Genomic DNA, 22102 nt, shown 5'->3' on the forward strand with positions numbered 1-22102 from the left:
CAAATGAACGAGATGGAGTCGGATAGCGGCTCTAACTTTGTCGAAACGGCTGAACTTAATGAGTGGATGAGGCATCTAGCAATTAGTATGTCGCGTTATTTTTTATCTCTGTACGTGTGTGATTTCTCTGATAGCTTTTGTGATGGTAAAGCATTCAGCATAAAGTACAATCCAATAGTGAAAATTATAATATGATTGTTTAATGGCCCCAGCTATTTTTCTGTATGTGCTTAATTCTGTGTCATTACTGCCATCATAAAATCTTAAATGTTTCATTTGCAGAAGATCAAAATAGCTTTAATGTTTGTGTGTCTGTGTGGGGGTTCATATGTGCTTGCATGTATTAAAAAATGCACTGCGGAAAAAAAAAAACCTAAAACCTTGAAGTAAACACTTGTGTTAAGTAATTATGTCACAGCAGCCATTAACAATAAGTTGTCTTTTTGACGTGTACTGTTCAAGCTGTAAGTCATTTGTATTACAGTGTACTGTTCAAGCTGTAAGTCATTTGTATTACAATGACATATTGGCACAGGCAAATTGATTTTGACAATGGACATTGTTCAAGCCATACAAGCTGGTATAAATGTTCATACTTGAATTCTTATTGTTTACAATAAATTTTTATATACTTAATGTTTCGACTGCATGCCCAATTGTTAAATATATTAAATTGAAAGCAGGTAAACAAATCAACGATAAACGGTTAATCTGTTTTTCATGCATTGATTCAGATTTTCAAATTATATAACTGTCCGCTTGGGCGAATTTATCGTCATTTATCGTTATCGAGGTAAATCTGCTCAATTTACCGTGATACGTGCTTAAGGCCATATCGCCCCGCCCTAATTGTCACACCCTTTATTCGAAATGTTAATACTGTGGCCTACATGCCTACATGACCCAAAATGTAATGTCCACCTGTGCCAGATCTCTATGGGTTTAGGTTTTTACAGGCTGAAGGCCTATCAAGTCGCCAGTCAGGTTGTTGTTGTTCTTGTGGACGCTAACTTTGAAATTTGTTAGCTATGTAGCATGAACTAGTGTGTATCGATCCTCAGAGCCTGATTTTTGATTTTTTGTATCAGGGCTGATTAATTAATTGTGGAAATATAGTTAGGAGTTCGCCAGTAGAGGGCATCTTTCTGTGTGAATTTTCCTGTAAAGGCAGTGCGGAATGGCGTACCGCACGCATGCTATTTTTAGACTGTGACGTCGAATCGTACAGCAGGAGTAAAGCAGAAGCGGGACATTATAGACCCGCCCTCGCATAGAAACCATGTTAATTTTGCTACTTTTCTCCGGTAATCTTTCAAAAACGAACATGCCGATCACACATTGCTTTTTTGGAACTTGTAGAAACGACTCTAGACATTACGGCATATGAAGGATGTTTTCTTCATACGTTTCCCGAAACCAAAAACTAAATGTGAAGTATGAATCAACTTGCGCTGACTTTTAACGCCAGCTCGGCAGTAAACAGTTATGCAGTAAACATTTTGTTGGTTTGGCATTGTCTTTCAAAGGACAAAGAGGTAAGCCATTTTGATATTTTTAACTTATTTATTAGTGTGACGTTGTGCCGTGCTGGTTCTGTATGACAATAAATGACCTGAAAAAGAATTAAAATGGTATCTGACTGCCACTGTTACATTTTCTGTTGTAAAAAAACAACAACTTTAGTGAGGGGGACGTGTAAATAAATTATAGAATGAAGATTTGTTATCAATGAAAAAATTAAAAGCGTTGGCTGTCACTGAGTAGCATTTCCGATCGCTACACAAAACAAACAATATAAATTACCGCCAAGAATGGTCAGAGACATAGGACAACCAGAGAATGTAATACATAAGAAAGGCAGGGCTGGTGGTAAAGGATAGCTTGTTGAAACAGGAGAATATCATTATCAGTCGCGTATGAAAAAGGTGTCGATAAAAAAGCTAAGGCTATGCTTCGGTCGGCTCGTTTTTTTGTCTTTTCCAGCCCTCGACACTCAAGCCATCTCTTTAACTGAACATTTTTATGTTCTTCCACATCTTTGCCGGTGAATTTGGCACCAGGGACATCATTTTCAGAGAGAATTGGTAGGTTTAGCTCTATAAACATCTCCTTCGTACACGATTTCCATTCATTTCCAGTCGGGGACAAACGGTCGCGTGTCCCCCCCTTAGCAACAGTAGCTAGCTAACGTCATGAATATTAATGAGCGGAAGTGACATGTTGCTTGCGGTACGCCATTGTTGTTCCCTGTAAGGTATGAGTTGTCATTAGGTGACGACTTGACCAGAAGAGGGCAGCCTTCAGCCTGTAATAGCACACAAGCGCTTGTTTTATCAATTTACAAAGAATATGTGGACGCCAGTCCTAAGTTTTAACTAAAGATGTCCCGATCGATCGGGATGCCGATCACGTCATTTTCAAAGTATCAGAATCGGCAAAAAAATATCAGACATACCTTTTTAAAATATATATATATACAGTATATATATATATATATATGTTTTAATTACATCGTTTTCTAATAGTATTTAACGTTACAGACAAAATGTCTTACACTCATCCAGAGTCTTTAGTTTTGGCTTAAAGTAGGGCTATCAAACTTATCGTGTTATCGGCGGTAATTAATTTTCTTTAAATTAATCACGTTAAACTATTTGGTGGTGTTATACTTATATAACGCAATTAACGCATGCGCTGCATGACCCACTCACGCATTGTTGCGCTCAAGCTATAATCGCGCTGTTTTACCTATATATAGAGCTTAAAGGCAGCGTAAAATGAGTAGAGTGACTTTAGGCAGCCTTTGGAGACTTTTTTTAATTGGCAGAAGCCTTACAATCCCTCTTTCAACAATTAGAAATATCATGGGTAACAATGTGGGGAAGCAAGGTAGTAGTTGATCTTTTTCTTAACACCCTATGTTATTTCCCAACGCAGATAAGATTTATCAATTGGTGCCACTACGAACAGTCATGGTTGCACTTCCCATCATGCATTTGGGCAGAAGTTAAATGGCTACAGTATCATTTACTGAAAGCTCAACAAATACACTAGATGGCAATATTTAGTCACAATATACAAAGTCACATTTATCCTTTAAGAATTACAAGTCTTTCTATCCGTGGAACCCTCTCACAGAAAGAATGTTAATAATGTAAATGCCATCTTGAGGATTTATTGTCATAATAAACAAATACAGTACTTATGTACTGTATGTTGTATGTATATATTCGTCCGAGTTTTATTCATTTTTTTCTTAATGCATTGCCAAAATGTTTATGATCGGGAAAAATTATCGGGAATGACTGGAATTGAATCGGGAGCGAAAAAAAGCAATCGGATCGGGAAATATCGGGATCGGCGGATACTCAAACTAAAACGATCGGGATCGGATCGGGAGCAAAAAAACATGATCGGAACAACCCTAGATTGCATATTATGAAATATAAAATGTATCACGTTAAAATATTTAACGCAATTAATGCATGCACTGCACTACCCACTCACGCATTGTCGCGCTCAATCTGTAACGGCGCCGTTTTACCTATATAGAGAGATAAAAAGCAGCGTAAAATGAGTAGAGTGAATTTTGGCAGCCTTTGGAGCCTTTTTTAAATGGGCTAAAGCCTTACAATCCCTTTCCATACGATTAGAAATGTCATGGGAAGCAATGTGGGGAAGCAAGGTAGCAACTGATCTTTTTCATAACACTTTTTGTTATTTCCCAACGCAGAGAAGATATATCAATTGGTAGCACTACGCACAGTCATGGTTCCACTTCCCATCATGCATTTGGGCATGGCTACAGAATCATTTACTGAAAGCTCAACAAATACACTAGATATTTAGTCACAATACACAAAGTCACAAGTCTTTCTATCCGTGGATCCCTCTCACAGAAAGAATGTTAATAATGTAAATGCCATCTTGAGGATTTATTGTCATAATAAACAAATACAGTACTCATGTACTGTATGTTGAATGTATATATTCGTCCGAGTTTTATTCATTTTTTTCTTAATGCATTGCCAAAATGTATATGATCGGGAAAAATTATTGGGAATGATTGGAATTGAATCGGGAGGAAAAAAAAAAAAAAAAAAAGCAATCGGATCGGGAAATATCGGGATCGGTAGATACTCAAACTAAAACGATCGGGATCGGATTGGGAGCAAAAAAAAAACATGATCGGAACAACCCTAGTTTTAACATTATTTCATTTTTTTTTTATCATTGATAATTATTTTTTATAGAATTTTGTTTATGGTAATGCACTTCTAAATTGATCAAATATCAATAAATGAATTACAACCGCTCAGCTCGTGATATTTGTGCGATACTTACACGTACATGCCCCTGTCATAATGCTCATGCTCCTGCTTGCCCGAAGGGGGCACTATGGCGGGGTGCGGGATACCCGTGGGGTGCATGCCGGATGGGCCCAGCACCAGAGAGTGAGAGAACCTGATAACACAAGAGAAAAAAAAAAACGCATTGAAATATGACTATTAAAACTAATAGATGCTAAGCAAAGGCGTGTAAGCGATAAGAAGGTAAATAACAACATCTTCCATCATTCTCCGTCCACCGGTCACTTAATGAAAGGAAAATCATGGATGTGGAGAAAAATAGCCACTAGAGGGCGCGCAAGCTATACGAAAGAGACGAACAGCAGCGACAATCACAAGCGATTCTCACCAATGAATCACGAAAACTTACAATGACTACAACAACAAAACATTCCATCATTTTTTTCTTATTAAACAGCGTCAACTATTCAAAATGAATACAAATAAATTGTGATTATAGATAAGCAAAAATATGAAAAATACAGAATTAAAAAAAATCACAATACATTAAATTTAACCTCTCATGAAAGTCTGGTAAATGAATATTTTCTTTTAAATTGCCTTTTTAAAATTTTAATTTTCAATATAATTTTCAAATAATACAAGCTTGCAACACAGGAAAAAAAAGCAATTGTTTGAAAATGCATGAGTTGGTAACAGTGAAAATATTTTTTGTGGGAAATCAACTCAATACAAATGTACATGATTAAAAAAAACACATTAGGAGAATTCTAAATTATCTAATCTTATTTATTTATTTTTTTATTTTAATTTGTTTTTCAACAGTATGACCTTATGAGGCAAAAACATTGATAAGTGAATTACAGAAGACATTAAGCAGCACACACATTTGCAAGTGATCGTCACACGTCCTCGCTTGAGTTTCTCATTTTCTTATCTCGTGTTTGTGCATCAAAAGTGGAATGATTGGATTAAAGTGAATATTTTCACAATGAAATTTGACTAACTTGGACTTGCTCTAACTCAAGCACTTAGAGTAGTCAATTGAACCAGCTGACCCAATGCATGTCTAAAACTTGACTCTTTCAGTGCCATTGACGATGACAGACGTCCATTTATGTTAACATTGTGCTGTGAATTTAAATGAATTCATCACTTATCTCTCGTAGACAACCAAACCATAAAAAGTGGGAGGATGGCAGCGAATGAATGGTTCCAACCCTCCCACTTCAAATAGATTGGACATCTATCACAGTCAGTTGCAGCCTGCACAAAGACAACACTTGCGACATAAAAAGCAATTTGGAGCCACGTTTTACTGCCTTGAATGAAAGCAAATGGCATTTCAAAGCAGCGCCGAGGGACTCGAACATTGATGCACTTCAACAGTCGAGCAGCGACTCACAGTTTTTTAGGAGGAATTTTTTGTGTGCTTTTTTTTTTGGGCTACCTGCTGCAGCACCCGGAGTAGGACGAGGCAGTTGGGAGGCCGGAGGGGAAAGATGGTCGGAAACTGCTCTGGGGCAGAGAGGCAGGATATGCCCTCTGCTTCTGCCTACCATAGCACAGCACAACCACAACATGGCTTTCACTTACGATACTTAACACACTTTTAGTTGGGGGGGAAAATACACAAATATTTACAAATACAGGCGCACACACACACACACACACACACACACACACACACACACACACACACACACACACACACACACACAACACCTGGGAGTAAAATTGTAATCCGAATAATATTATTTAAACAGTGATACATGGAAATAAATAAATGGAAAGATTATGAAAAATAAGATACATATCAAATAAATACAATTTGTCATTAAAAAATAATAAAAACATAAAAATGTAAACACATACAGGTAAAAGTAATTTGTGAATAAATGTAAAAATAAAATAAAGTAAAATCCTAAATAACCACAGAACAAAATAGTTAACAATTACAAAACATATCAATAATAGTAAGAAATAGACAAATGAAATAAAAAGCTAAATAAAAAAACATATAATTTTAAAAGCCATTGCAACAACACAAAAGTATGTAAACAAATCTAAACTGTAGAGAGTGATAAAATACAAAATAAAGGAATGAAATTCTTTTTGAAGACTGCACAAAGAAGAAAAAATAGCACATTTGAAATTATTATTATTTTACAAATATTCATAGTCGTGTGAAATAGAACATGAATTTGTTTGTTATCTGTGACAAACACAAAATATCATTTCTATTCTAGTACCGTACATACTCGCGTATAGGTCACTCCAGCAGATAGGTCGCACTCCTAGTTTATTGGTAAAAAAGTAGGTATTTTAGGTTGATCCTCCCTCGCACCACTTTTTGGGCCAATTTTTGATACCAATATGACTGAAACAAATAAAACTTGGTACATTTTATTCTGATTTAAAGACTATTTTTTTCATTGCTTGACTGTATTTTTATTCAGTAAAATCTTACATTCATAATAAAAACTATAAGTACACTACACAAACTATGCCAATGTGATAAATATATTGAGTTTCTAGTTTTTGTTTCTTAACTATCTTAACTCTTACTGGGTATTTTGCCTTTGGTAAAACTATGACAGGAGCATCCTCCTGAGGTTGCTTGGCTGCATGATGTACATAGTTGCAGCTTCGACTGTAATGTTGGTCTTTATTCCTTTCTTGGGTACAGTGTTGTTTTCGTCAACGATGACTATAACGAAAATATTTAGTCAACGAACAATTTTCACATCACGATCACGAGACGATAACGAGCTAAAAACGTGTCTTGGGAGACTAAAACATAACAACACAAATGCCAGAACGACACGAAAATGCGCAATCGTTTCCGTCACATGTTCACATTGTGGGACATTTTATGTGTAGTTAGCCTGCATCGTAGCAGTGTCTGGTTGAGTTACTCATGTGACCACCCCGACTCACCAGTGCAGTGTCCTCCCAGGTCGCAAAGCTTGCACCCATGCACACACGGTAAGATTTGTTTTCCTATCTTGGCCAGAGAGAATATGCAATGCTGCTTTAGCCTTCAAAGATGTCTGCTGGATGATCATCACACACTAAATGTAACTCATAGCATTAGCATAGCATTCGCGTTAGCATTAGGGAGAGCATCCTTTTAAACTATTGCACAACTTTTTTTACATAGAGCTCGTGGCGCCCAGGTGGGTATATTCGTGGCGTCCATGCGGGTATAATTAATTGAAAATAAAATACTGATTTCCTGTATTATCATCAAGTTGGTGTTGTCATTGCAGACAATACAATATATGTGCTCGTCTGTCAATGTTCATTCAAAATAATTGGAAACCTTTATTGATTTATGGAGTTATTTTTTAAAATTTTACAGACGAAAACGTTTTTAGAAAACGTCGACTTAAACTCGACAAAATTAGTCTTGGGTTTTCGTCAAAAAAAACTAAACGAAGACAAACACATTTTGAGATGACTAAAGTATGACGAAGACTTGAGGACGTACAGTAAGTATTAAAGACTCACCCCAGTAACACACCAGGCACGTCTACAGCGCGTCAGCGATGCCAGCGCATCAACGCACCACTGACGGTCGCCCCCAAAATTAAATTTATCAAATTAATAAATTTAATTGCATGTTATTTTGAAAATCGCCCGGATCAACCGTATTTTTACACGAGTGACTTCCGGTCTGCCTCATCCTACCTAGCAGTATTGACGCAGGAGGGTCGCTTCTCGTGTCAAATAATAAACTCTACTGTTCTTTTCGAGTTCAACATGTTGAACCGCTTCTAGGATGCGTCTAAAATGCGGCCGCACTGCGACTAGTGTGCACTGGCTGATCGACTTTAACAGCCGTGTTTCACTGTGCTGACGCGGCGGTCACGGTGACGCGCCGTAGACGTGTCTGGTGTATTACCGGGGTAGGACTAAGACGAAAATTAAAAGGGCTGCCAAAAACAACACTGATTAGATATTTATAGATTATTTTTGAGTTTTAACTTGTCTGTATAGCTAGCATGCATTGCTAATGCTAAATTATCTGCTTTTTCATTTTTACGACAGTCTAAATTTGGTAATGGTCAGAGCTAGGAAAGCATATCCGATGTGTCCGTTGCACCCGAATTTTAGGGTGAAAATTTTGGTAAAAAAACCTGCAACCTATACGACAGTAAATACGGTATGTGAATGCAGCAGAATTAAAACACACACACACACACACACACAAAAATACAAAATATTAAGAATTTCATTCTACCCATACTAACAGGCGTATATGATTTTTTTGTTCTTTTTTTTCCACAATGTGTGTATATGTGTGTACCACCTAAAAATAAAGGTATCCAGGGAACAAATTTCATGTGAAAGAATCTTCTGGTGTCTCCGATCAGGAGCTGTGAAGCATAGGGAGGAGCCTATGGGGGGGTCAGCATTGACAAATGTGTGTCACTATGAGGTGCACACATAGCGCATGCAAACACCACGGGGGGCAGGGCAGAAAGCCTTTGATATGCAACAGGCCCCACCCACCTTTACAAATCTTTTTTTTCTCAATAGATGCGCTGACACGGAACGTCACGCCGCAGCGCCACCAAACTAATGATGGATGGTCAAAGTTTGCTTTGAACATGTTAACTCAATGGCTGCAATGGACGGCGATAGACGTCCAATCCATTTGAAATGGGAGCGTTGTCTTTAAGTGATAAACTCATTTAATTTGCATTTCCGTGAAAATACTCATTGAACGACTGATTGTGGTCAAATCGTCTTCGCTAAAAGACAATAATATTAAAGGAACAAGATAATCCGGGATAATCTGTCAAACATGGGAATACACAAGCGTCAAAAATTATTGTCGCAAAACAAAACAACATGTTTGACATTTCCACCGATCATTTGTCTTTAATCAAAAAACATCATCCCAGGGACTGGAACGGGCAGATTATCCACATTAAAGCCGCTAATTCCTCAGTAAAGACTTCTTGTCCGAGAAAGATAAAATTGTCACCGATCGGAAATGTATGGGGACCAAGAAAGACTTGACGACAAATGGGCATGACATTTGACGTAATCCCAAACTGCTCCCGTTGTAAACAATCCGCAACAATGGAGATTCAACGCAACATGGGGACAATTTCTTTTTCAAATGAAATCTTTTTACGAAGATCTGAAAAATAAAATGTGTAGTAAATCAAATACAATTGAAAAAAAAAATCAAACAGAATTGCAACTTCATAATAGTAAAAAAAATAAATCAAAAGATAAAAGATGTAAAGTAATAATGGTGAAGAAATAATAACTGTTACATGAAAATGAAATAAATGAAAGGAAAACACTAAGGTGACTTGGAGTTCAGCTCTGAGACCCGCAATTGGCTAAATTTCAAAATTGTCCTATATGCATGTGTGATATATCATTGCAAAGCTTAAAATCTCAATTTTCTGGGGGAAGAAAAATTTTGAACAGGAGGGCATTAAAAAAAAAAAAAAAAAAATTAAACAGCAAAACCCTAACTGGAAGTGAGAGCAAGCGAGAGCAGAATTAAAGACGCCACGATTTTAACGAGATATTATCGCGTACTTACCATGTTTTGATCCAAAAACTCCATGTAGCATGTATCACCGAGTGTCAAGACAAAGCTGTGAATGGCCACAGCCGGATTTTTGGGGGATTTTATGGGTGAAACATGGTGATATAACAAGGGTTGCGATGCAGAAATCGCAGACAACAAGGAGTGTTCGAGATTTTCTTTTTCATATAATTACCCTTTTAAACATTATTTTTCAATTTTTCTTTGTTTGGATCGATTATTTATCATCTAACATAACGGGGAAAATGCAACATTAAGTGCTGCAACGATTAATCGATTAACTCGAATATTCGATTAGAAAAAAATGTTCTGATTAAATTTTGTTGCTTCGACTATTCGTTTAATTAAAGTGGCGTCGTAATGGTTTATTTTGAAAGTGTTTGCATTTAGTTTTATTGATTAGGGTGCATACACTGCCCTCTGGTCTGGCTCTTTTCACATGGTTGAATACAACTGCTCCCTGCTAAGACCAACGTAAGCTAAGTTTTTGTTATAGGTAATGTTTTTTAATGCATTCATTCTTCTTTTGTTGTACATAGATCCTCATTAAAAAAAAAGTTATACCATTTGAGGTTCAGCTCAGGTATTTTAATTTTTCATGTATCCGATGCTTTATCCGATTACTCGATTATTGCAACTAACTAGTCCATCGATTATTCGACAACTAAAATATTCGATAGCTGCAGCCCTATTTGAATGTATTCATTGAAAAACTTTCAACTCATGTTTTCCCCCAAAAATGTTTCTTTCATCTTAAACATGATGTTTAGTTTGCAATCAGATTGCCTTATTGTGACCTACTTACGTAAAAGAAAGAGTATTCTATTCTATTCTATTCTATTCTATTCTATTCTATTCTATTCTATTCTATTCTATTCTAAAGACAAAAAAAGTACGGAAATTAATTTAACAAAAACTCTTTCCTTGCTGTACCGAGATCGTAATGCCACACTAGTATTGGCTTCCGGGTGACATATTTAGTCATGTTAACAATTAAATGGCCCCAAAACTATTTACGCACAAAAAACGTCATTTGTATCACTGCCAAACAAACAACATCATTTTAGATCAAACCAAAGCTCTTTGGTGATAATTCGATTTTAGGTTATTTAGCTATCACAAGACTTTCCGTGCCGCTCAAGTCGTCCTCATTTCCAGAGATCACGAGAGGCAGACGTCAACTGGGGATTCCAAACGCTGGATAGAAATGTTGCAGTACTTAACTTGATTTCTGCTGTTGATGGCGATAGACGTCGAATTCATTTCGACTGGGATGGCACTTATTTGAGATGATTTGGTGTAAAGTTTTTTCAGGGTTGTAAAAACTATCAAAAAGTAGCCAAGTAAGATACTAAAAGGTTGTATCCGGAGACGATATTTGATTGCACAAGTATCGATACTCATGTCTTTGTTTTTGTAATTTGTTGTCATTAGGTAAATTCGATTTGCACTACTTTTGATCGTAATGGAGGATATTTTTGCATGTTAACTCATTGGCTGTCATTGCAATAGAAGTCCAATCCATTCGAAGTGGGAGGGTTGCCAGCAAATTAACGGATGTTGGACATCTACTACTGATTAAGGAATTGGTGGAAGGGTGCATCTTGGCCAGAGGAGGAACACATTTTCCAGTGAGTAAATGCAATCCATTTGAAGTAGGAGGGTGGGAAATGGATTGGATGTCTACTCGTGATAAAGTAATTTAAAGAGTTTAAATTACAATTTTAAAATTTACATGATTGTCAATAGCACCGAAAGAGCTGATTTTTTATTTATCTATTCTTTATTTGTAGTTACAAAAATGGTATTGTGTATTTTAGGGCTGCAGCTATCGATTATTTTAGTAGTCGATTAATCGATGAACAACTTAGATGATGAACAAATAATCGACTAATCGGATAAGTAACATGACAAATTAAAATATCTGAGCCGAGCCTCAAACGGTATAAAAAAATAAATAAGAATCTATGCAGAACAATAGAACAATTGGCTAACTTACGTAGATAAAGTCCGCTAGCTTAAATGCTATAAAACGCTAATTTTTGTTTTGTTTTTTACAGTGTTCTTAACAAGTAGTTCAAACACATATTCCCACAATAAATGGCTAAATATACCTGTAAGCTAAATTAAGAACACATTAAAACAAACATTACCTCAAACAAAAACTTAGCTTACGTTGGTCTTAACGTGGAGCAGCTGGATTCAGTCATGTGAAATGAGGCAGAAGAGAGGGCAGTGTATCCACCCAAATCAATAAAACTAAATGCAAACACTTTCAAAATAAACCATTGCAACGTCACTTTAATTAAACGAATACTCGAAGCAGCATAATTTAATTTGAATCTTTTTTCTAATCGAATACTCGAGTTAATCGATTAAACGTTGCAGCCCTAATGTATTTTTTCGAGTAACAATATCGAATTGAAAATGTTAGTATCGTGACAACAGTAACATTGTAAATAAACATATTGCCAACTACTGGCCTGGAGTGCACACTACAGCCATATTTTTAGCATATCTGATTGTTTTAACCATTTGCGTGCAATCGCTCATTAGCTGCCAAGACGTCCAATCCATTAAATCGAAATGAATTCGATGTCTATTCCCGTCAAATAACATTACGTAAAAGGTCACCACAAGTTCATGCAGGAGTCACTGACAGGTGATATGAATGCGAGACACTCACCATCCCATAGAGGGCGTGATCTGTCCAACACCACCTGCAGGCAGAGGGTAGTATCCTGAAAGGTCCTGTGATTGATGCCTGTGAACGCCTATGGGCACACACATGTACACGCACGCAATTATGACAACTACACACGTACTTGTCTCCTTTAAGCACATCATTAGGTTGGTTGGGTGGCCCCCTGGAAAAAGAGTCCATTTGCGCAATTAGTGCTATTAGCAGTGTGGGAACCTAATATTAAGGGATGAACAAACGGACAGGTCACAAAAATTACTATGTACTTTGCACCTTGGGTTACAGTGGTTTTAAAACGTACTGGCAGCAACTAGATACAAATGTTTCATTGGACAGAAATAATGATTTGCGGGCCTTTGTAAGCATTGGTGGTTTTAACCTCCTGCACAACAGTCCGCTGATTTTAAATGAGTTTGTCAGCAGGAGACATCCAATCCACATGAAGTGGGAGGATGACAGCGAATGAACATTCATTCGCTGTCAATGGCATCCAATGTGTTCATGTCCACACCAAAGAGAGTTCCATGCAGTGTTGTTTTCGTCAATGATGACGATAACGAAATATAGCACCTTTTTCGTGACGATAACGAGATAAAAACGCGTTTTGGGAAACTAACCCCAGTATTACACCAGAAATGTCAACGTCGCGTCAACGATTCCGCCGCGATAACGCACCAGTGACGCTTGGCGTCAGTTTCCATAGGACGCGTTTCACGAGCAGCGCGTCTGTGGAGCGGCTCGATCGGTTCAAGCGGAGATTGCAAGATCGCGCGAGAATAGCGGGTATTTAAAAATAATAAAACAACAACCATTTTCCTTTCAGACCCTGCGTATTGGTCAGCTTTCTTATTGAAAGAAAGAAGAAAAAAAAAAGTCCTGTGCTAAAGCGAAAAACAATCCCAATGACAATGATTTTAACATGTATTTTACAAATTAAATGCCTCAATCTTTTTTTTTTCTTCTGAACATTCTTCTAAGCTTTAATGATGGTTAAAGCACCACGCAGAAATTTATAAATTTAATTGTGTAGCAGGATTTGTGTATTATTATTTAATTACAGGTGTTTTAGATTATTTCAATTTATTTTATTTATATGGGCTATTATTTATTTTATTGTGTTTTAATGTGATGTAGTATATTGTACATTTTATGTTGTATAATTTTAGTTCCTATGTGAATATTAGTTCCTACTTGTTTTGTTGTGGTAGGAGGGTTTTGTATTGAACACGGGGGTACTGATGCGCCGACATTAAAAGCAGAGTTAAGACTGTCCTGCCGTGTTGGATATTGTTATAGCAGAGAAGACAGCAGTAAACCAACAACAAGTAAACTGTGACCCGATCTACCCACAGCCTCAAGAGAGCTGATGGACTCGAAAAGTTACGATTGCATATTATTTTGAAAATCGACCGGATCCACCGTATTTTTTCAGGAGTGATTTCCGGTCTGTCCGATCCTACCTGGTAGTATTGGCACAGAGGGGGGCCGCGTCTCGCGTCAAATAACAAACTCTGCTGTTCTTTTCGCATGCGACGCGTTGAGCACTTCTGGGACGCGTCCAACACGCGGCCGCACTGCGACTGGTGTGCATTGGTTGATTAACTTTAACGGCCGCATTTCACTGCATTATCGTTGATGCGCCGTTGACGTTTCTAGTGTGTTACCGGGGTAAAATGTAACGAGACGCATGCCAGTTTTTGTCTGACGAGACGAAAGAGGCGAAAATGTTAGTTTCCGTCACATGTTCACAGTGTGAGACATTTTATGCATTTTAGCTTGCATCTTAGCAGTGTCTGGGAGATTTTTGGGCCAATTTTCGACACCAATACGACTGAAACAAATAAAATTTGGTACATTTTATTCTGATTTAATTAAAGACTATTCTTTTCATTACTTGCATCATTCCTGTATTTTTATTTAGTCACAATTTGCATATATCGTACCAACTATAAGTACACTACACAAACAATGGCAATATGATAAATACATTGAGTGTTTAGTTTTCATTTCTTAACTGTTTTAACTCTTACTGGTAGAGGTGTGCGAAATTTCCGATTCTTAGATTATTCGCGATTCGGCCGTGGAAGATTCGAGAACGATTCACAAACATCCAAATTCCGATTATTGAAATATGCCAAGTAAAGCAGAAGTACGACACACTCAGCGCGCTGCGCGGTCTTCGTTAGGCAATTAGGGACGGAGCGAGAGTAGCTAAACATCATGCTTCTCATTACCCGGCCCCTCGGGTAACGCCAATGCTCAACTCACGGCTCTAGCTCAATTCATGCCACGAGATAAAAAAAAAAAAAAAAAACAAACAAACATACCTGACTGCTGCCGAAAAGCTGCTACAAGCCACATTATGTTACGGTAGATATCATTTATATAGGACTAGATGCATTATAGCTTCGGTATCGTTACCAGCACATCTACAAAATCTAGATGCTGGCGTTAGTAACGGCCGCCATCTTAAAGCAGTACACTTCCCTGCAAGGCTGTTGTTGCGAACCTTCCAAGCGAACCTAATTAACTTTTTATCTAAAATACTCCTAAATAGGTAAAATATTGACTTGAATCTATCTTTAAAATAGTTTTAAAACTTTCACATGTTGAAAGTAGACAAAAGAGAAATTATGGAATAACAGGAGCAATTTTAACAACTTTAACGGTTGATTCACAACATTAAATTAATTGAAAGTAGTTTAAAGCTGCTGATATAGAATGGGGACTGGAGTTTTTTATTTACTGTTATTTTTGTATATATGTTTACTGCTATATGTTAACTTGATACTGAAATAGTAGTTTGGTTTAGCCTGAGAGGATTTTTGAACAATTTTGGAACTAATGTACAAAACAAATTAAAAAAAAAAAAAAAAAAAAAAAAAAAAAGAGTGGGGTGCATCAATAATCATTTTATAATCGAATCGGAGCCTCTGAATCATAATCGTAATCGAATCGTTAGGTGCCCAAAGATTCCCAGCTCTACTTACTGGGTATTCTGCCTTTGGTAAAATTCTGATAGGAGCATGGTTTTTTGCACTCTCCGAGAGCACCCCCTTGAGGTCGCTTGGCTGCACGACGTACAAAGTTGCAGCTTCGACTGTAATGTTGGTCTTTATTCCTTCCTTGGGTAAATTGTTTATTTCTGTTATTGTACGAGATTTTTTTTTTTCAGATATATATATATATATATATATATATATATATATATATATATATATATATATATATATATATATATATATATATATATATATATATATTAGACACAGTGTTGTTTTCGTCAACGATTATGATAACAAAAATAGTTCGTCAACTAACACTTTTTCCATGACAATGACAAGACGAAAAACTAGCTAAAAACGTATTTTAGGAGACTAAAACGTAACGAGCCCAAAGCCAGTTTTCGTCTGACTAGACCAAAATGTGCAATAATTTCAGTCACATGTTCACATTGTGTGACATTTTATGTGTAGTTAGCCTGCATCGTGCAAGGGCGTAGGTTTGGTCTCAACATTGGTAGGGATGATATAACAGCTTAACCTGCATGTAGACTTTTTGCTCGGGATGGGACATTAATAAGACCAAACAGATTGAGTGAAAGGGGGTCAGGGCTACATTTCCCACGAATATGAAACTAATTAATTGATAGGCTAAATTAGGGGTGCTCATTACGTGGCTCACGATCAACCAGTCGATCGCAACGCTAGTGTGGGTAGCTCGCGACATCCCCCAAAATATATATTTTTTAATGTACATAGTTAGTTATGATTATATTGTGTATATATTGTGTTGTGCTGTGTCAGCAACATATCTCTCTAATCAGCTTCTTGCTCACGTTTTTCTAGTTTTATAGTTTCCAGCAGAGTTCACTACATTTCTCAGTTTAATTAACGTTAACAGTAGAAAACACAAACAGAAGGACACTTCTCTCTAAGCAGCTTCCTACACGTTACATCAGGGGTCCCCATCTGCCGGGCCGCGGACCGGTACCGGTCCGTGACGCATTTGCTACCGGGCCGCATAAAAATAACAATTTAATAACGACCACATTCTGGCTGAATTAACCCTGTGCCCCTGCTTAACACACCAATATCCCTGTCTACTCTAGATATAATACTACGGCATAGATTAGAATGTCGTCATAGAAGTCCATTGATTAGACTGCTAGTAGTACATCTTCTTTGTGTATATAATATACAGTATCTATGTGCGCTTGTCCTTGATAATAATATTGCTGCTAGGCCGCGGGCGCAGCACATTTGTTTTTCCGGAAATAATTAGCCCCCACACGAGCGAAGATGACTGGAAAACAGACGTCTTTGGAGATATTTTTACGGCGAAAAGGGCACCTGAAGAGCTGCAACCTCGAAGACCCACGAACTGCGAAGGAGTGGATTCGTAACCAGTTTGTGAATAAACAGGGTGATTCGAGCCTGTCTGAGCAAAAGGAAGATCAACTTGTAGAGATCGCAAATAACGGCGACCTTATTAAACGTACATTTGAGACAACTCTACCAAAGTTCTGAATTAAAGTCATTCTGGAATATCCTGACATCGCTACAAAAGCATTGAAAACCTTGCTACAATTTCCAACATCGTATCTTTGTGAAGCGGGCTTCTTAATTATTGTTTAACGACAAGGCGAAGTCGTTAATGGTGAGAGCGGTGTGCAGTTGTTGTGTGCAGCTTACATGGCAGGATGTATCTGAGGAGACCTTTTCTACAAGTCCTTCCATGATCAAACGTAAGTTAATATTCCTTTCTTTCAAGAAAGTTTGTAGTGTTTACTTTGGAATCGCTGCATTTGCGCATTTTTGCGGCTATGTTTAACGTTGCGCGCATGCGCAGAACCCTATCGTTGCAATTTTTGATGGGTTGCAAAATTTGTCAGAACACCGGTCCGTGAAAAAAAGACCCAAATAACACCGGTCCGTGGTGCAAAAAAGGTTGGGGACCCCTGCGTTACATTACTCATAGTGGCTGCTGCTGGCCGAAAAAATCTTCTTATATCCCCTTCTTAGAAGGGGCCGAAGGAGGCGGCATGTTGTCGACATGAATTTTTGTCGGGGCTGTGTGTGAGCATGCGCGTGTGTGTCGGAGGTGGGTCAAGTCATTAGCCAATTAAATGTGCGTTTGAGCAGGAGAAAAATGGAATGGCGCATTCAGTAAGTGAAAAGGGGTAAATGTAAGTTTAAACATAATGAAAATAATTCACTTAATAATGGTAGGGTCAATTCTATTCTTACAACATATCTAAATGACCTGTATAGCTGAACTCATTATAGCATGCATATAAGAGTGCTTAAAAGTTGGTGGTGACAATTTGAGCATCCTTTAAAGTTGGCATTGTTATGTCCCTACCGTCCCTATGCAAACCTATGCCTTTGCGCTCATCTAACGTGCTGCGCCACCCACACTCACCAGTGCAGTGTCCTCCCCAGTCGCAAGGCTTGCACCCATGCAGACACAGTAAGATTTTTTTTCTTGACGAGAGATAATATGCAATGTTGCTTTAGCCTTTAGCATAGCATTAGGCTAATGCTAACGGCAAGCGTACTCCTAAACTATTGGACAACTTTTTTGTACTTACAGTTCGTGGCGTCCAGGTGGGTATAATTAATTGAAAATACTATAATGTAATCTTTTCCTGCTGAGTGTGTATAATCACCAAGTTGGTGTTGTCCTTGTTGACGCTGCAATACGTACTCATCTGTCAATGTTTATTCGAAATAGTTGGAAAACCTGTATTAATGAATTAATTTATTTTTGGAGTAAATTTCTTCAATTTTACAGACGAAAACATTTTTAGCGAACGTTGACCAAAACTAGACGACAAACACATTTTGAGATGACTAAAATAAGACTAAGACTAATAAGTATTATCATCCAAAAGACTAAGACAACGATGAAATTTAAAAGGGCTGCCAAAGACAACAATGGTTCTAAGAAAATTGGGGGGGGGGATCCTTTTAGGTCAGTAAGTATGGAACAGGAAAAGAGTTTAATCCCCCAACCCTCTCCCCCAAAAAGAAAATTTGGCTTTATTTTCAGAATTCTCACTTCAAAGTTAGAATTCTGACTTTATTCTTAGGATTGTAACTTTAATCCCTTGAGGACAAGATTTACTTTCTTTTACTTGTGTTTTGCTTTCAAGTAGGTCCTAAATTAAGTTGTGACAGTTAATTAAAATATATCAAATAAATAATAAATTAAAAAAAAAAAAAAAAACAATAATAAACATACAATTTTATTAGAGACAACAGCTGTTATGTTAAAAAACAACAACATTGGATTGCTTTGATTTGGATCGTAAAAATGACATTTAAAGTAAGAATCCTGAAAACAATGTGAGAATTCTGAGAATCAGGTCAGAATTCTTATTCTCAAGTGAGAATTCAGACTTGACAGTGAGAATTCTAAGAATATTGTCGGAATTCTCACTTTTAAAGAATTTCTGTTCCCCTACTGGCCCTAATCCTCTTCCTAAACACCAATAGTTTGCCATTTTAGGAATAAAATGTTACAACTAGGGCTGTCAATGATTAAAATTTTTAATCGAGTTAATTACAGCTTAAAAATTAATTAGTCGTAATTAATCGCAATTCAAACCATCTATAAAATATGCCATATTTTTCTGTAAATTATTGTTGGAATGGAAAGATAAGATACAAGACGGATATATACATTCAACATACTGTACATAAGTACTGCATTTGGTTATTATAACAATAAATCAACAAGATGGCATTAACATTAACATTCTGTTAAAGCGATCCATGGATAGAAAGACTTGTAGTTCTTAAAAGATAAATGCTAGTACGAGTTATAGAAATTTTATATTAAAACCCCTCTTAATGTTTTCGTTTTAATAAAATTTGTAAAATTTTCAATCAAAAAATAAACTAGTAGCTCGCCATTGTTGATGTCAATAATTACACAATGCTCATGGTCCATAAAATCAGTCGAACCAAAGCGCCAGTAGAGGGAGACAAAAAACACAAGTAACAAATGGACATGACACTGCTGTCATTTTAATCTGTTTGAGTGGGGCATGTGCGTTAATTGCGTCAAATATTTTAACGTGATTAATTAAAAAAATTAATTACTGCCATTTAACGCGATAATTTTGACAGCCCTAGTTACAACGATTACCGGTAGTTGTAAATGAGTTGTGAACATATTTCACTTTCCACATGTTAAACGTGAACAGACCCCAAAAGATTTAGGCATAAATCGGACTACTATCATGATGTATTTTCTGTGAAAGTTTCATTTGTTCCATAACTGAGCTCATGACTCAAGTCATTCGTATCTTCAATGGTGTGTGAGACGGCACATAAGAGGCTTGTTTGTACCTCACATTTTGCCGGGCAACAAACAGCAATAAAACGGAGCGCTATTTTCACAACATTGCTGGGAAATGAGTTCATTTGTAAGTGGAGGCAGCGCCACACTCGTAAAATCATCCACGCTACCTTCTCGTTCACACACTAAACAGTGTTCAGCATCAGCGCGGCCTTCAAAGGAAGTCATTTGTCAACAGGCGGCATGGAGCATTTAACTGGGCCCTGCCGTGTTTGCCGCGGAGGAATGCCTGCAGATGACGGTAATTTGAAGATGGCCTCCGGGGGGAGCTCCTTTCGGGGCGCTCATACACTCAAATGTCCCCCGCTGTTGAACTTTTCTTCCGTCTGTCTGAGCGTGACCTCTCTCACATCATTGAAATGTTTTTTTTTTTCTACATAAATGGCTCTCCGACAAGGGAAAGCAAAAGGAAATATTATTATATAGTATGTATATATTTGAAGGTTTTTTTTATTTATTTTTTTTACAGAAAATATAATATTGAGTTTTTGTTTTGTTCCTTAGTTTTTAATACTGATACCCCAAAAAAGGATAAAGGGATTACTGCAAAAACCTACAGGATATGATTTTAAAAAGATACAGTGGAATGAAAAGGTATCTGAACCTTTTAGAATTTCTCACATTTCTGCATAAAATCACCATCAAATGTGATCTGTGTCAAAACCACACAGATGAAAATACAGTGTCTGCTTTAACTAAAACGACCCAAACCTTATAGGTTTTCATATTTTAATGAGGATAGTATGCAAACAATGACAGAAGGGGAAAAAATAAGTAAGTGAACCATCACATTAAATTTTTTGTGCCCCCCCCCCCCCCCCCCCCTTCGGCAGCAATAACTTCAACCAGACTTCAACCTTCCTGAAGCTACAGCTCAGTCTGACACATCAATCAGGACTAATCTTGGCCCATTCTTCTCTACAAAACTGCTGTAGTTCAGTCAGTTTCCTGGGATGAATCGCTGTCTTTTAGTCATGCCACAGCATCTAAATGGGGTTCATGTCTGGACGTTGACTTGGCCACTGCAGAACATCTATTTTGTTCTTCTGAAACCATTCTGAAGTTGATTTACTTTTGGATCATTATCTTATTGCAGCATCCATCCTCTTTTTAGCTTCAACTGTCTGACAGGCGGCCTCAGGTTTTCCTGCAAAACATCTTGATAAACCTTTGAATTCATTCTTCTGTTAATGATTGCAAGTTGTCCAGGCCTGGGCAGCAAAACAGCCCAAAATCATGAAACTCCCTCCACCATGCTTCACGGTGGGGATGAGGTGTTGATGTTGGTGAGCTGTTCCATTTTCCCTCCACACATGACGTTGTGTGTTACTCCCAAACAATTCAACTTTGGTTTCATCAGTCCACAAAATATTTTGCAAAAACCCCTGTGAAGTACCCAAGTGCCTCTTTGCGAACATTAAACGAGCAACAATGTTTTTTTTTTTTTAAGACAGTAGTGGCATCCTCCGTGGAGTCCTCTCATGAATATCATTCTTGGCCATAGTTTTACATATAGTTGATGTGTGCACAGAGATATTGGACTGGGCCAGTGATTTCTGTAAGTCTTTAGCAGACACTCTAGGGTTCTTTTTTACCTCCCTAAATATTCTGCGTTGAACTCTTGGTGTCATCTTTGGGGGACGGCCACTCCTTGGTAGAGAAGCAACAGTGCCAAATTCTCTCCATTTGTAGACAACTTCTCTGACTGTCAATTGATGAACATCCAGACTTTTAGAGATGGTTTTGTATCCTTTCCCAGCTTTATACAAATCAACAATCCTTGATCGCAGGTCTTCAGACAGCTCTTTTGACCTAGCCATGATGCATATCAGACAATGCTTCTCATCAAGACATTTCTTACCAGGTGTGTGTTTTATAGTGAGCAGGGCAGCTTTAAACCACTTATCAGTGATTGAGCACACACCTGACTTAAATGTTTTTTAAAAAGTGGTTTCAATTGCTCTTTAAGTCTCCTTAGGCAGAGGGTTAACTTACTTATTTCTCCTCCTTCTGTCATTGTTTGCATGCTATCCTCATTAAAATATGAAAACCTATAAATGTTTGGGTGGTTTTAGCTAAAGCAGACACTGTATTTTCATTTGTGTGATTTTGACAAAGATCAAATCACATTTGATCGTGATTTTA

The 22102-nt window shown here is 37.4% G+C and overlaps 1 protein-coding gene across 1 annotated transcript in view; it reads right to left on the bottom strand.

Moving 5' to 3' along the window:
• Window positions 1-22102, bottom strand: part of tcf7 (transcription factor 7) — a 76049-nt gene that overhangs the window by 16469 nt on the left and 37478 nt on the right. The window contains 3 exon segments of the mRNA XM_057821256.1: window positions 4345-4464; window positions 5761-5865; window positions 12575-12662. Coding sequence (XP_057677239.1) covers window positions 4345-4464; window positions 5761-5865; window positions 12575-12662 — 313 coding nt within the window.

The sequence above is a fragment of the Corythoichthys intestinalis genome, chromosome 18, assembly GCF_030265065.1.
Source record: "Corythoichthys intestinalis isolate RoL2023-P3 chromosome 18, ASM3026506v1, whole genome shotgun sequence".
Taxonomy (NCBI): Eukaryota; Metazoa; Chordata; class Actinopteri; order Syngnathiformes; family Syngnathidae; genus Corythoichthys; species Corythoichthys intestinalis.